This window comes from Mustela putorius, unplaced genomic scaffold (genome assembly GCF_011764305.1).
Source record: "Mustela putorius furo isolate JIRA1106 unplaced genomic scaffold, ASM1176430v1.1 tig00003972_pilon_pilon_pilon, whole genome shotgun sequence".
Lineage (NCBI taxonomy): Eukaryota > Metazoa > Chordata > Mammalia > Carnivora > Mustelidae > Mustela > Mustela putorius.
Window position 1 is genome coordinate 14,873,133 of NW_025422115.1, and position 17,331 is coordinate 14,890,463.

Below are 17,331 nucleotides of genomic sequence, written 5' to 3' on the forward strand. Positions count from 1 at the left end.
AAATGACACACTGGACCAGATGGACATCACAGATATATTCAGAATATTTCATCCCAAAGCAACAGAATACACATTCTTCTCTAGTGCACATGGAACATTCTCCAGAATAGATCACATCCTCGGTCCTAAATCAGGACTCAACCGGTATCAAAAGATTGGGATCATTCCCTGCATATTTTCAGACCACGATGCTCTAAAGCTAGAACTCAACCACAAAAGGAAGTTTGGAAAGAACCCAAATACATGGAGACTAAACAGTATCCTTCTAAAGAATGAATGGGTCAACCGGGAAATTAAAGAAGAATTGAAAAAAATCATGGAAACAAATGATAATGAAAATACAACGGTTCAAAATCTGTGGGACACAACAAAGGCAGTCCTGAGAGGAAAATATATAGCGGTACAAGCCTTTCTCAAGAAACAAGAAAGGTCTCAGGTACACAACATAACCCTACATCTAAAGGAGCTGGAGAAAGAACAAGAAAGAAACCCTAAGCCCAGCAGGAGAAGAGAAATCATAAAGATCAGAGCAGAAATCAATGAAATAGAAACCAAAAAAACAATAGAACAAATCAACGAAACTAGGAGCTGGTTCTTTGAAAGAATTAATAAAATTGATAAACCCCTGGCCCGACTTATCAAAAAGAAAAGAGAAAGGACCCAAATAAATAAAATCATGAATGAAAGAGGAGAGATCACAACTAACACCAAAGAAATACAAACTATTATAAGAACATACTATGAGCAACTCTACGGCAATAAATTTGACAATCTGGAAGAAATGGATGCATTCCTAGAAACATATAAACTACCGCAACTGAACCAGGAAGAAATAGAAAGCCTGAACAGACCCATAACCAGTAAGGAGATTGAAACAGTCATTAAAAATCTCCAAACAAACAAAAGCCCAGGGCCAGACGGCTTCCCGGGGGAATTCTACCAAACATTTAAAGAAGAACTAATTCCTATTCTCCTGAAACTGTTCCAAAAAATAGAAATGGAAGGAAAACTTCCAAACTCATTTTATGAGGCCAGCATCACCTTGATCCCAAAACCAGACAAGGATCCCACCAAAAAAGAGAGCTATAGACCAATATCCTTGATGAACACAGATGCGAAAATACTCAACAAAATACTAGCCAATAGGATTCAACAGTACATTAAAAAGATTATTCACCACGACCAAGTGGGATTTATTCCAGGGCTGCAAGGTTGGTTCAACATCCGCAAATCAGTCAATGTGATACAACACATCAATAAAAGAAAGAACAAGAACCATATGATACTCTCAATAGATGCCGAAAAAGCATTTGACAAAGTACAACATCCCTTCCTGATCAAAACTCTTCAAAGTGTGGGGATAGAGGGCACATACCTCAATATCATCAAAGCCATCTATGAAAAACCCACCGCAAATATCATTCTCAATGGAGAAAAACTGAAAGCTTTTCCGCTAAGGTCAGGAACACGGCAGGGATGTCCATTATCACCACTGCTATTCAACATAGTACTAGAGGTCCTAGCCTCAGCAATCAGACAACAAAAGGAAATTAAAGGCATCCAAATCGGCAAAGAAGAAGTCAAATTATCACTCTTCGCAGATGATATGATACTATATGTGGAAAACCCAAAAGACTCCACTCCAAAACTGCTAGAACTTATACAGGAATTCAGTAAAGTGTCAGGATATAAAATCAATGCACAGAAATCAGTTGCATTTCTCTACACCAACAGCAAGAAGAAGAAAGAGATATTAAGGAGTCAATCCCATTTACAATTGCATCCAAAACCATAAGATACCTAGGAATAAACCTAACCAAAGAGACACAGAATCTATACTCAGAAAACTATAAAGTACTCATGAAAGAAATTGAGGAAGACACAAAGAAATGGAAAAATGTTCCATGCTCCTGGATTGGAAGAATAAATATTGTGAAAATGTCTATGCTACCTAAAGCAATCTACACATTTAATGCAATTCCTATCAAAGTACCATCCATCTTTTTCAAAGAAATGGAACAAATAATTCTAAAATTTATATGGAACCAGAAAAGACCTCGAATAGCCAAAGGGATATTGAAAAAGAAACCCAACGTGGGTGGCATCACAATTCCGGACTTCAAGCTCTATTACAAAGCTGTCATCATCAAGACAGCATGGTACTGGCACAAAAACAGACACATAGATCAATGGAACAGAATAGAGAGCCCAGAAATAGACCCTCAAATCTATGGTCAACTAATCTTTGACAAAGCAGGAAAGAATGTCCAATGGAAAAAAGACAGCCTTTTCAATAAAGGGTGCTGGGAAAATTGGACAGCCACATGCAGAAAAATGAAATTGGACCATTTCCTTACACCACACACAAAAATAGACTCAAAATGGATGAAGGACCTCAATGTACGAAAGGAATCCATCAAAATCCTTGAGGAGCACACGGGCAGCAACCTCTTCGACCTCTGCCGCAGCAACATCTTCCTAGGAACAACGCAAAAGGCAAGGGAAGCAAGGGAAAAAATGAACTACTGGGTTTCATCAAGATCAAAAGCTTTTGCACAGCAAAGGAAACAGTTAACAAAATCAAAAGACAACTGACAGAATGGGAGAAGATATTTGCAAACGACATATCAGATAAAGGACTAGTGTCCAGAATCTATAAAGAACTTAGCAAACTCAACACCCAGAGAACAAATAATCCAATCAAGAAATGGGCAGAAGACATGAACAGACATTTCTGCAAAGAAGACATCCAGATGGCCAACAGACACATGAAAAAGTGCTCCATATCACTCAGCATCAGGGAAATACAAATCAAAACCACAATGCGATATCACCTCACACCAGTCAGAATGGCTAAAATCAACAAGTCAGGAAATGACAGATGCTGGCGAGGATGCGGAGAAAGGGGAACCCTCCTACACTGTTGGTGGGAATGCAAGCTGGTGCAGCCACTCTGGAAAACAGCATGGAGGTTCCTCAAAATGTTGAAAATAGAACTGCCCTATGACCCAGCAATTGCACTATTGGGTATTTACCCTAAAGATACAAATGTAGTGATCCAAAGGGACACATGCACCCGAATGTTTATAGCAGCAATGTCCACAATAGCCAAACTATGGAAAGAACCTAGATGTCCATCAACAGATGAATGGATCAAGAAGATGTGGTATATATACACAATGGAATACTATGCAGCCATCAAAAGAAATGAAATCTTGCCATTTGCAACAACATGGATGGAACTAGAGCGTATCATGCTTAGCGAAATAAGTCAAGCAGAGAAAGACAACTATCATATGATCTCCCTGATATGAGGAAGTGGTGATGCAACATGGAGGCTTAAGTGGGTAGAAGAAGAATAAATGAAACAAGATGGGATTGGGAGGGAGACAAACCATAAGTGACTCTTAATCTCACAAAACAAACTGAGGGTTGCCGGGGGGAGGGGGTTTGGGAGAAGGGGGTGGGATTATGGACATTGGGGAGGGTATGTGATTTGGTGAGTGCTGTGAAGTGTGTAAACCTGGTGATTCACAGACCTGTACCCCTGGGGATAAAAATATGTTTATAAAAAATAAAAAATTAAAATAAATAAATAAACAAATAAAAAAGAAAAAAAAACTAACTTCGGGGGACACTTGGATGGCTTGGTTAGAAGAGGGCATGACTCTCGATCTTGGGGTTGTGAGTTCAAGCCCCACATTGGGTGTAGAGATTATTTAAATAAATAAATAAACTTAAAAAAGAAAAAAGAAAAAAGAAAAAAGAAAAACTAACTTCAGGTGCACTTCAGATCTAAATGTGAAAGCCAGAAAAATAAAACATTCAGAAGGTGATAGAGAAGAACATCTTATAACTTAAGGGTATGCAAAGTTTTCTTAAACAAGACAAAAAAAGTCCAACTATAAAAGAAAAGAAACTCAATGGCATGGAAATTATCTATTCATAAAAAAGGCTCATGAAGACAGTACAGAGCTGAGGGAGCCAGAGCCAACATATGTGAGAGCAAAGAGCTTGGTGGTAATAGCTGGAAATATGGGGGCTCCTCTCTCTCAGGGTACCAGGGTTACATCTTGTTCCTCTTCTCTCCCAATCAAGAAGATATGCCCCACTCCTGGACACTTGTGAGTGCAGCCCTGATCTACCCAGAGGAGTCATCAGTGCAGAGACCAGGAACCTACATTCTATTTCACTGTTCTGCTGGCAACTAAGAAAGATGCAGAGGGCTGCCTTACACAGAAACGACAACATGAAACTGTGCACTGAAGTTTTTGCCTTTGCTTTGAATGGGAAGATAGTCTGAGGTGAGAGCAAAAGGAGGAAAAGAAAGCCAACCATACCTCTACCAGGGCAAACTTTTCCTCACTGGTGTAGTTGTAGCGGGTGGCACGCTCATACTCCTCAGCATTGTCGGGACAGTCCTTGTTGGAGTACTTGTCCGTTGGGTGCACAAGTTTCCATGAATACTGTTATGGTCAAAAAGGGGGAGACAGGCACACTGAATGCAAAATGCTTACATTCTGGTCATACCGACATGACTATCACCAAAGTGACCAAAGCTCAGCCTTCTAATATTAGCTGCATCTGAATATCACACACATACATGCATGCTCACATATACACGACACACACATACATTCACACAGTAAGTCCATCTCCATAAAACCACAACACAGTCTGGCACCATGACTTCAGCCTTAAGAAATACGTAGGATAAAATGTCCTGGATATTTTGTGTTGCATATCTAAAGACTAAAAAAAAAAAAAAATCATCCTTTCCTATGATCACATACTCATCCAGCTTAGTAATTTTTATCTGGTCAAAATAAACAACAAAAGGAAAAATCTTCTATGACTTAGAGGTATCCAAATATCCAAGAAACTACTTTACTAAAGCTAAACAAAAGAAACCAATGGCTGGAACTCTATAGAGAAAATATTTTTTAAAACTGAGAAAAATCATCATAATGGTACAAATTCTATCTATATGGTTTAAAAGATGAGGCCCTTTATTTGTAACACACATAAATGAAATGTACTTTGAGCCACCTAAGAAACATTTATAGTGATACAGAATTTTTTGTTCTTGGGATCAAAGATTAAAAAAAGCCAATTTGTTCTTGATCCAAACCGAAGTTAATGCAGAAAAAAATACCAGTCAATTTCTTGGATGATTTTGGGAAAAGCACTTCTAATCAACCAGGGTAGGTTTCTTCCAGATCTCCGTATTTCCAAAGAAAAAAAAGTACAGAGTGCCTACCACTTCCATCACATGAGCACTCCACTGGGACAGCAGCTGCAGGCCCTGAAGTGCCAGGTCAAACAGCTTCCGGTACTCAGTGTCTGTCTTCTGAGTCTCCTGGCGGCCCGACCCTGTGACAACCTAGAGCACCAGAGGAGCATAGAGAAGTCACCTTATATCTAGAAAAACCAGTTAGGCATTTACCCCATAACCTAGCAAATCCACTAGGAATCTGCCGGAAAAGTGCATCTGCAAAATTATGAAATGACAGGGGCAAAGGAGTCTTTACCACAGCAAAAGACTGGTAACAGCAGAGCCTTGACAATGGACATTCTGTAGTTCTCTGAGAATGTCTCTGCAGACTGTGCTGGAGGGATCTCTAGGACATGGTGTTAAGAGAACCATGTGCATAGTTACTCTTCTACTTAGCTAATAAAGGAAAACATGCCACATCATGTGCATTTGCTTATATCAAAAAATGCAAAACTTATATTTAAGAATTGTTACCTAAAGGGCAGGAAGGTGTAGGGTAGAGAGGAAAGCAGATTTCTTTGAATATACCTCCTATTGTACATCTGAGTTTGGAACCACATAAATATTTAATATAATTATGATATAAAATTAAATTATGGGACACAAGCAATCCCTAAAACTCAGAAGCAAAATGAAAGCATGAATGAAAGTGTGTACTGAATTGGGTTCATGACTGTGCTGAAGAACAATGTAGTACAGGTACCTAACAACCAGCTTTTTTGATTACAGTAAGTGCCTGGCATTAAGCTTTTGATTGCTGAGGCATCCAATTCAAGGACATCCATCTAGAATAAACAGAGTGCCAGCTATACAAACAGATAAAGAGCCAGGCAGCCTCATCTATGAAGCTCCCCTCTTAGAAAGCTCTGGTTGACCTAGAAAACTATCACTTGAATGACCCACTTTAGTGCCCTAATTCTTGCTCTTATGTTTGAAATGTGCCAATGAAGAATAAGCCCATGAAATCCTACGTACCCCACCCTGAGCCCCAGTAAGGGCGGAGTCTCAGATCAACATGCCTTCTCTAGCACCACTTCACTTTGTGGCTCTAGGCATGCCATGTGGCTTCCAGAATTTTTAAGTAATGATCCTTATTTTTTCCAAAATGCCCTAATGGTTGTTGCTGAGGTACATCTTGCAAGCACAATAAGAACCACAGGGACCTGTCCAGCCACAATATTGGCTCTGCTTAGGGAAATGTCTATGGGGGCTGCCAAAGATAGATAAGTCCTTCAGGCATCACTATCAGCAGGTTGAGACCAACACAAAACAAACCACTTCAAGGGACTTTGAAAAACAATGATTTAAAAGAAGGAAGGAAGAAAAGAAAGAAAGAGAGAAAGGAACCAATGATTTGTTCTCCATCCCTAGAGGGAGCAAATCTAAGAGCAAAATTAACTTACAAACAAATTTAAAAACAACTTTTAGTAATTATATTGTCATCATAATACTGTAATGTTATATATTACAATATATAATTATAGTGTCTAGTAATTATATTGTTATTAGCGTTGGTATTGCCTATTTTAAGACTTTTTTTTTAAAGGTTTTTTTTTTTTTCTTCTTTTTTTTCCTTTTAGATAGAGAGAAATCTCAAGTAGGCAGAGAGGCAGGCAGAGAAAGAGGGGGAGGCAGGCTCCTTGCCAAGCAGAGAGCCCGATGTGGGGCTCGATCCCAGGACCCTGAGATCATGACCTGAGCTGAAGGCAGAGGCTTAACCCACTGAGCCACCCAGGTGCCCCTCTATTTTAAGACTTCTAAGTGTATACTAAGATATCAAGTCAAAATATGCTGTAGTCATTAGGAACCAGGATTCTCAGCATGAAAGCAGGTGGGGAGAGTGCGGGGAAGGGGGAAAGAAACAAAGTAGATGAATTTTAAAACAGTACTCCAAAAAGTTTACCTTAGATAATGCTAGAGAATCAATTATTTGAAAAACTGATACACATAGCAATAGAATCCAGCTCTGACTCTCTCTCCTGAAGGAATCATACTGCAGAGAAAGGCTCAGCTGTTAGAGGAGGAGTTGAGGAATGAAAGGACTAGAAGACCATCATGTTGCAGCCCTAATGAATCATATACTTGGCAGTGGACGATGGCTGTCCACACTCCAAAGAGAGACAGCCAGACACTCTAGTAGTTTGCAGCACCGCCAATGAAGGCCCAGCTGCACTGAGAGGAAGGAAGCAGAGTCTGAGCAGGCCTCCAGATCTAATCACCCAAGCAGAAGAAGCACAGAGGACAGAAGTCATGCCAAAGGACCCCACAGGGAGCAAGAGGGATGGAGAAGGGACACATCTTCAAAGATGTGTCACCAATCAAGTACAGTGTATAATACTCATGTGGATCCTGAGACAAATCAAGTTGGAAAAATAAAACCATCCGTGACTCAACAGAGGAAACTGAACAAGGACTGTGATATTAAGGAATATTTGAATTTTTTTTTTTTTAGGTGTGATAATGCTATTACAGTCATGTTTAGCATTGGTGGTATAGTGGTGAGCATAGCTGCCTTCCAGTCATGTTTAAAAAGAGCCCTAGTAAAATGTAGCTTTTGAAAAAAAAAAAAAAAAAAAAAAGAGCCGTGATCTCCATAAGACACATGAAAAACCCAAGGAGGGTGGTTAGAACCTCTGATCTATATAGAGATCAGAAGCACATGAGTACAGAGTTGCTTTTGGGTGTAATGAAAATGTTCCAATAATGGACTGTGGTGGTAAACAATTCAGTGAATAAACAAAAACCTTTGAATTATACATTTTAAATGGGCAAACTGTACGGTATGTGGATTAAATCCCCATAAACCTGTTTAAAAGTAAACTGAGCAGAGCATTCAAAGATCTCTTTTTTTCTTATTAAAACTATTATCTTAATTATAAAGGTACTAGAGCAGACATCAGAGGGAAAATAGACAGGAGCCATATATGCTGTCAGACACACCTATTTTAAGGGTAGAAATCAACTCTACATGTCGTCTGAGAGCTTCCCACAAATTCGGTTTTCAATTACATCAGCACAGCACCTGCCTCTGTCTCCACCCTGTGGGCTGAGCTGTCAGCTGGGGAGACCGTGAGACAGCACCTCCTCCTGGGGGCACCAGAGGTATGCTTGGAGCTAGCGAGTGCTCTGAACCATTTGGACTGTCTTCCAGTCATTCTGGTTACATGATGGCTAGTGTTTGCTGGCTGGGGAATAGGGGAGCTCATCATCCTGAAATGGATGGGGCCAATACACAGAACTTTTCCCTCCAAATGTTAATGATCCTACTGAGAATCTTCAGGTACCAGATTCTCAAAGACCAGAGAGGTGTGTATGTGGTCTCAGGTCTCCAGGTCCCTCTAAGACTCTGTGTAGCACACATACTGTGGACCATTGCCACATCCCTGACCTCGCTTCCCTCCCTGCTCACATGTGAGAAATGACATTCCCATTGCTCCTCTGCACTCAGAACTACCCCTTCCTGTCCACCCCACACGCTGGCAGGACTGGCCTGGAGCTGTGTTTGGCAAGTAGAGAGAATGTGACCAGCCCAAGCAAGGGCACAGAAAACCCAGCTGCCAAGCTGGAAGGAGTTAAAAAGACCCATAGCTAAGAGATAGTGCTTCCTCCTAGCCCCAACTCCAGGCCCTCCTCCTCTGGGCACCTAGGATATACCCGCCCATCTAGCCAAAGATTCTCGCACATCTCTGGCCTTAGGTACTGGCACAGATGGGCACTGAAGGCCCACTTACCTCGCTATTGCTGTAGCGTGCCAACTCTGAGATGAAGCGCATATGGTCCTCCCGGATCTGGATCATCTGCTCACAGATGTTGTACTGCGGGCTGCTGCTGGACGATGTGCACGTCCACCTGGCAGTGAAGGGGAAATGTGTGTTACCTGAAGAGGTGCCTGCAGAAGATTCATGCTTCACAATGCGGGGTGCCTGGGGACACAGGCATAGCAGGCACACAGGATGGCCACTGCATGCTGGCCAGGACACAGAGGCTTGGAGAGAACATGAATTCTCAGCAAAGAAACAGCTGGGCCAGCCCCATTCCCCTATGTCAGAGCCACTGTCCTACCTTCTCACATCTGTGTTTTAGAAAAGGAATTGTAATTTCTCCTTAATCAGTCAACTACTTTCAAAAAAGCTAGGAGTTGTTGCTACATCACCCTTGCAAGGAAGGGCCCCTTAACTCCTCCTATCTTTATTAATCACATATGAAAACATAAGCTATAGCAGAAAACAAGTCTGCCAAAGACTCAGAAAAGTTACCCTTACAGGACTGAAAACTGACATTACTTGGAAGTTAGACAGTGTTGCCATAACTACTTATGTGTACAACATACCACTTCAGCAGCAAACAGATAGTCAATTTAGTAGAAAAGAAGCTTATTAACAGGGCGCCTGGGTGGCTCAGTGGGTTAAAGCCTCTGCCTTCGGCTCAGGTCATGGTCTCAGCATCCTGGGATCGAGGCCTGCATCATGCTCTCTGCTCAGTGGGGAGCCTGCTTCCCCCCCTCTCTCTGCCTGCCTCTCTGCCTACTGGTGATCTCTCTCTCTGTGTCAAATAAATAAAATCTTAAAAAAAAAAAAAGCTTATTAACAATTAAAGCTGCTGGAGGTCTCAGGCAGAAAGCATGGGCTTTGGGGCTCTGACCACTGCTCCCTCACACTCAACATCAACACTCTTGCCATGTTTTTAATGAGCTGGTCCTCTTTGCTTGAAGAGAAGGGATGCAGGTTATCCCTTGTCAAAATAATGGGTACATTGTCTCAAGCCACATCCCTTTCTTACTTTCTGATTCAACTGTAGGATGATGCAATGATTATGTCGGCATCATCCAATGTGGCTCCGAGTCTACGATGAGCTTCTGAGGCCCAGGCTCTATACTGGATTCCGCCCTCCATATACCTGCCACCCATGCAGGCCCCCAAAGCATGTCTACCTCCAGGAAGACCCTACAGCCCAGAACTTGACTGCTGACACCGCACCCTCTGACCACCCCTTCTGGACCCAGATGCTGGTGCATGGCTGCTGGGCTGGGCTCTCAAAGCTGACTGCTACATGCTCAGGCACGTCCAAGGTGGCTGTTAAACATACCCATTACCACCAATTAAATGCTATTGACTCATATCAAAAACGTCCAAATAAGAATGCAAAACTCATTGTTTCCTGATTCTCTTACTGGTTTTGCCATTACCTATCATCTAGAGCTCATCTGTGTTAAGGCTAGAAGCACTGTATAAGGACATGTTACTAGAGTTGTCACATTGTTAGCTTGCAGTCAGTCACGGCAGGGGTATTTACACCACGGAAAGCAGAGCTTAAATTGGTGCTGAATAATGAATGTAACTTAGAGGAGAATGAGAAATCACCTAACTGGATTTAAAGGCAGATTTATTAAGAAATAAGTTAGGTCAGAGCTCAGCAAACTACAGCACAGGCCAAATACCACCTGTATTCCTATGGCCCTAGAGTCATGTAAAATGGTACATATATTTTCATTGTTTAAAAAAAGAAAACCACAACAACAGCAAAGAAGACTATATGACAGATACCAAATGTGGCCTGCAAAGGCTTAAAGTGTTTACAATTCAGAGTTTATTTAAAAAAAAAAAAAAAAAAATTGGCTGACATCTAAGTAGGTAGACTGAGATGTAATTGCGTTTTTCCAAAATCATGGATGAATTGCAACTGTTGGTTGGCTACAGGTACACGTGTTTGGCAAGGGTCAACAAAAGCACCCTGCAAGACTCAGCTGGCTATGTAGAATCTCCAGAAAAATATAGTACGTTGTTTATCATCTGTAATTGTGAGCCAAGGATCCTTTATGACAATGACGGGCTAGCTCTCTCTCTACAGGACCAGAAGGTAAATAAATACTTCAGAATTTCCAGGCTATATGTCTCAGTCACATAGCCACTGTCTTCATTTTATTTATTTATTTATTTTTAAAAAATCCCTTAAAAATATAAACACCATTCAAAGCAACTGAGATCTCACAAAAACAGCCCTGGGCTGGATTTGGCCTTTAGGTAATAGTTTTATAATCTCTGCGATATAAATGCAAATGTCCTCATGCCCCCAGCAGAGATAGTTGTTAGGCATTTACCAGCACACTACTTTTGAGCTTGTATATTCTCAAGTCATTCTACCCAACAGAACTCTCTGAGATGATGGAAAAGCTCTCTATCTGTGCTGTCCAACACAGTAGACACTACCAAACATTTGAAATGTGGATGCTTTAACCAAGAAACTTAAAAAAAAATTTTTAATGAATTTAAATGTAAGCAGTCACCAGTGACAAGGGCTACCATATGGGGCATTTGGTTCCAGATGGTTAAAAATGTCAAAGGTGTTCTCTCTAGATAAGTAAGTGTTATAAAACCACAATGAGAACATTGCAGAATGTTCCAACTGGACAGCTCACTCTCCTACCGAGATTTATTTTCCTCATAGTGGGCGCTGGTCTTGATGTATCTTGCCAGTTCTATTTGCATGTCCCCGAACAGTGGAACCACCTGGAGCTGCTATATTTAAAGAACAAAAAAAAAACAAGGTCACTAGGTATGTTTAGTCACCAAATACAATCACAAGAATGAGTAATGCTGGTAATTACTATGTGCTGAATACTATCTCTGTAAATCATTTACTAGAAAAAAAATGTAAGTAACTTACATATTCACTTTAAGAAGGACCATATACAACTGTGGAACCAATATTCATAAAACCAATTCAAATATTAAAATTAACTTACCTTGCTGCTAGACCCATGGTCATTAAAAAAAAAAAAAAAATCAATTGCATTTCTATATACTAGTACCAAACAGAAAACGAAAATATAAAGAGAAACAATTTGGGGCACCTGGGTGGCTCAGTCAGTTCAGTGGCTGCCTTTGGCTCAAGTCATGATCCCAGAGTCCTGGGATCAAGCCCCAGGTCAGGCTCACTGCTCAGTGGGGAGGCTGCTTCTCCCTCTGCCCCTTTCCCCTGGTCCTTTTCTCTCTCTCTCTCTCTCTCTCTCTCTCAAATAAATAAATAAATAATCTTAAAAAAAAAAAAAAAGGAGAGAGAAACGATTTATAATTGAATTTTAAAAAAACCTATAAATATGTATGAATAAATCTAACAAAATATGGCCAAGACCTCTAAACAAAAATACTACCAAAAATTCTAAAGAAAGTTTTGAAGTTTTAAGTGAATGGAGAAATATATCAGGTTCATGGATTAGAAGACTTGGTATTCTACTCCCTAAATTGAGCTATGGAATTGATCTATGGAAGCCCAAACAATATTCCAAGAAGAAAAATGGTTTTATGGGTAGTGTGTATATGGAAATCAGCAAGCCAATTTATTTGAACAGTAAAGGGATGAAACCCAAGACAATCTTGAAGAATATAACTTGAAGGCTTTCTGATAATGATAAGCAGATCTGTTCTGTTACCAAAGAACTTGTATACATTAAGTCACCTGGATGCCCATAATGGGGAAAAGAAAAAGATCTAAAAATGTCAACCCCCATTCCTCACATCATACATAGAGGCCAGGTCGAGAAGGAATATAGATCTAGATAGAAAAGGAAATGGTGCGGGACGCCTGGGTGGCTCAGTTGGTTGGGCAGCTGCCTTCGGCTCAGGTCATGGTCCCAGCGTCCTGGGATCGAGTCCCACATCGGGCTCCTTGCTCCGCAGGGAGCCTGCTTCTCCCTCTGACTCTGCCTTCCACTCTGTCTGCCTGTGCTCGCTTTCGCTCGTGCTCTCTGACAAATAAATAAATAAAATCTTTAAAAAAAAAAAAAAAAAAAGAAAGAAAGAAAAGGAAATGGTGCTGTTTCTAGAAAGTAATAAGAAGGAAATTCTCATAAGCCTGCCCTATACAAAGATTTCTAATAGTGGATATTAAAGGGATGTCTGGGTGGCTCAGTCAGTCATCTGACTCTTGGTTTCGGCTCATGTCATGATCTTAGGGTCCTGGGATCAAGCCCCACCTTGGGCTCCCCACTCAGCAGGGAGTCTGCTTGTCTCCATCTCTCTCTACCCTTCCTCCTGCTCTCATGTGCTCCTTACTAAAATAAATAAATAAATCTTTTTTAAAAAAGTAGATATTAAAGATTGATATACTAGACTACAATAAAATTAAGAACTTTTGTTCACTTCAGACACTCTTAAGAAAGTGAAAAGGAGAGCCACATAGGGCAGAATGCATATATTTCAGAACACATGAACCCAACAAATAACACGTACCCGCTTACATAAAGAAACTTGAAATGACACTTCACAAGACAACACACAAAACACTAATAGAGTGAAAAGTCACCAGGGAAATATCAACTAAAACACGAGGAAATACCAGCCAAAAATATCACAATGATGTACCACATTTCAGGATGTTCTTTCCCAAAAGAGTGACAGTGCCAAGTGTTGGTGAGGATGTGGAGTGGTGAGAATGCAAATCAGCAGTCATTAGGCTGTATCTAACACTGAAAATATATATGCCTGTGGCCCCTAATCCTAGCCCTGGATATACATATGTTCAACAGAAACATGCACAGACGTGCACTAAATCAAAGCCACATTGTTTGTGCCAGCCAAAACTCAGAAATGACCTCATGTTCATCAGAACAGAACAGATAAATAAGTTGAGGTTTTATCATTAAATGGACACCATGAAGAAAACCTAAGGACTATCTATAGCTGCGGGATCTCACAGGGATGAATTTAACGAATGAGTGAAAGCAGCCAGATACACATAGCCATGATTCCCTTTACACAAGGTTCAAACCCAGGCAAAACTGATGCAGAACAGGAGGGAGGGTGGCCACCTTTGCAGACAGAAGCCAGTGACATCCCCCATTCCCGCTGCCTATGCCCACATTTCCAGATGCAGGTCACAGAATTGACCTCCCAAAATTCAAATTATTTACACTTGATAAGAAGGCTTATCTAAAAAAAATGTAACTCACCTTGAAGTACTTATCGATTTTGGATAAGTTTATTCTTTTCTTGGCATCAAGTTTATAGATGTTGCTGACACTCCCATCCATCAAGTATAGACCAAACCCCATGACCTGAAAATCACAAAACGGCACAAAAATACTCAGTCCTGCAAGTTTAACTACCCCTAAGATCATAAATGGAGAGTTCACTCTTTCAAAAAGCACTTTCTCACAGGTTCCTTATAAATAAATAGCTACCCCTTCATATGAAGCTATTCTTCTATGCATGTCATTTCTTGCGGCTATTTTAAAGTCCTCCCCAGGCACAAACACCACCTCCACCTCTCATCAAGCAAATGCAATACTAAATGTGGATTTCCATAAACATTCATGGCCAGAGGCTCCCGCTCAGATGGCACAGACAATTTCCACCGTCACAGAGTGCTCCACTAGACAGAGCACCTCCAGCACGGTGCTCTCCTGCAAGAAGAGATATTGGGCTGGGCCCACTCTTACATGGAAGGTTTGGGGCTGACAAGACACCTAGCACAAGGTCCTTCAGGGCTGTTCTCCCCAAAGGTGGAAAGCAGAACAAATGCAATGGCAGAACTGGCTTCTCCTCTTTCCAGTAAGAAAGGTCACTGAAAACCTCCCCAGGACACCAGGGTGGCTCAGTCAGTTAAAGCACCTGCCTTCAACTCAGGTCATGATCCCGGGGTCCTGGGATTGAATCCCACATCTAACTCCCTGCTCAGTGGGGAGTCTGCTTCTCCCTCTATCCTTCTCCCCAGCATGTGATCTCTCTCTCTCTCCCTCTATCTCACTCAAATAAATAGGTAAAATCTTGAAAAGAAAAGAAAAGAAAAAGAAAGAAAAGAAAAGAAATTCACCAATATGGTGAATAGCCATATTCTTGACCAAAAAGAGTCTACTATAATCATGACATAGTATTCTTAATTCCTAAGAATCATATCCTTAACAAGCAGAACCTCTGCTATAAGAAGCTAATGCTGAGAAAAGCCCTTGACCCCAGACCTCCTTACCCATGGGCACATTTTCCAGAGGGTGGCATATGATCCCAACTGGCACTGGGGTCAAGCCTGAGACACGGTCATAGGAATGTGTTGAGAGCCTGTAGTGCATGCTGTGGGCACCAGAGAAGATACTGTGTGTACACACACACACACACACACACACACACACGGCAAGCATGAGAATAAAAAAAGGTTGGCAAAAGGATCATAATCAAAGCACAGCCTCTTCTCTCTACAGTTATGTAAGCAGTCATGCCCACACACGTACTTTGAGAAGCATGTGTTTCTCGCTGGGTGTCAGGTACATCCTATTCTCGTAGTAATCCACACACAGATTCACAATATCGGCGAGAAGCTCTTCATAGCCAGAAATCACTTCAAGCTGTTGCTGCAACGACTGAAACACAGTGTGAGATCCATGGCAGGGACTGCTCCCGGGACCCCAGACCCCAGCAATGCGTCCCATCAGCCAGAGCAGCAAGAGTACGAGCCTTACTTGTGTGATTTTGTTGTGGTTGGCCAGGAACATGGACAGATTTTGTGATTCCTGGATGGACTGTGGGTCTGCCATTTTCCGTAAAAACTGAGCAGCCCTTTGAAAGCAAAATAAGAGTTAAATAACCAGTGTGCTTAATGACTTTAAAAAAAAAAAAAAAAAAGGCAGGGAAAATACAGATTACTTTATCTGGTGATAGTTACCTATAAAAATGTGGGTCTTAGTAGCTAGTTATAATTTCAGCCTCCTCGAGCTTGTCTACCCTGGAATCCAGGTCACACTCTTTTGCTAGCCTAGACAGCTCACCACTTCAATGTCCATAGTTGATGGACCTCCTCAGAGATCTGGCAGTGTTGGCCATAGGCCTTCCTGAAGGGTCCCTGTATACTGGCCTCTCCCCATGGCTATCTGTTCCCAACTCTGAGAAAGACTGCCTCCCCCACAGTGTCTCCCACAATGTGGTAATGAAGATGGTCAGCACAGTCCAGGTTCTCTGCCAAGAATCCTCCAGGCTACCATGCCTCTCAAAAGTCAGGGACCACACATAGTTTTGGTGCCAAACCTCAGAGATAGAATCCCGGTTTCCTCCACCAATATGCTGCTCAATCTTGGATTACCCTCCTGAACTCTCCTGAACCTCACTTACCACATCTATAAGAACAACTGTCCATCTGTCCTACTCACAGGGCAGATGTGAGGGGAGAGGGAACAGCATACACATAATTACCTATACATTCAGGTCCAATAAGACTGCAGGGTACACATGAGTCTCTCCCTGGGTCTTGCAAAGAAATGCAAAGATGGGTATGAGCATTGTGCTCATCTGGGGAGCCCCCAAAAAGTTTAGTGGAAACTGGCCACATAAGAACATGTCTGTAACCTAAAAACTTGGGAGTTTTAATGAAGAATTCTCATGGTAAAGACTGATAACCTACACCAACAGTCATTTACTCTGTGCCTCTTTAGAAATAACCCCCAAATTTCCATGCTACAGCAATGTGCATCATGTCCACATGACCAATGGTTGAGCCATGAGATATAATGAAAAACACTGCAAGGCACTTAGAATTTTACTTATAAAAGATAGTATAACCCCTTCTATTCTCCTTCCTCCCTGTAGACTGGAATGCAGAAATGATAGCTGGAGCTCAAGCCACCATCCTGGACCATGAGATAACACATGAAGACCGCAGAGCAGCAAAACAGCAGGAGCCCTGGTGTGAACACTGTAGAATCCTCTCATTAGCTGCAGACCATCTACCTCAGGACTTTCAGGTGAGAGAGAAATGATCTGCAACCTTGTTTAAGCCACTGTTATTTCTGCAGGTTTTTGAAAAATTATAGACTTAAACCTAACTTGAACTCTGATAATGATAACATTCTTTTTTATTTATTTTATATATATATATTTATATATATATAAAATAATTCATTGTTTTTTGCACCACACCCAGTGCTCCATGCAATCCGTGCCCTCCTTAATAGCCACCACCTGGCTCCCTCAACCTCCCACCACCCCCCGCCCCTTCAAAACCCTCAGATTGTTTTTCAGAGTCCATCGTCTCTCATGGTTCACCTCCCCTTCCAATTTCCCTCAACTCCCTTC

General features: G+C 41.4%; 1 protein-coding gene across 1 annotated transcript in view; it reads right to left on the reverse strand.

Moving 5' to 3' along the window:
- The window catches only part of CYFIP1 (cytoplasmic FMR1 interacting protein 1), a 126,725-nt gene that overhangs the window by 59,031 nt on the left and 50,363 nt on the right, over positions 1–17,331 (reverse strand). The window contains exons 7-13 of the mRNA XM_013059421.2: positions 15,726–15,822; positions 15,498–15,626; positions 14,223–14,327; positions 11,699–11,790; positions 9,007–9,124; positions 5,261–5,383; positions 4,341–4,466 (exon numbers count right to left, since the gene is read on the reverse strand). Coding sequence (XP_012914875.1) covers positions 4,341–4,466; positions 5,261–5,383; positions 9,007–9,124; positions 11,699–11,790; positions 14,223–14,327; positions 15,498–15,626; positions 15,726–15,822 — 790 coding nt within the window. The remainder of the gene's footprint in view (positions 1–4,340; positions 4,467–5,260; positions 5,384–9,006; positions 9,125–11,698; positions 11,791–14,222; positions 14,328–15,497; positions 15,627–15,725; positions 15,823–17,331) is intronic.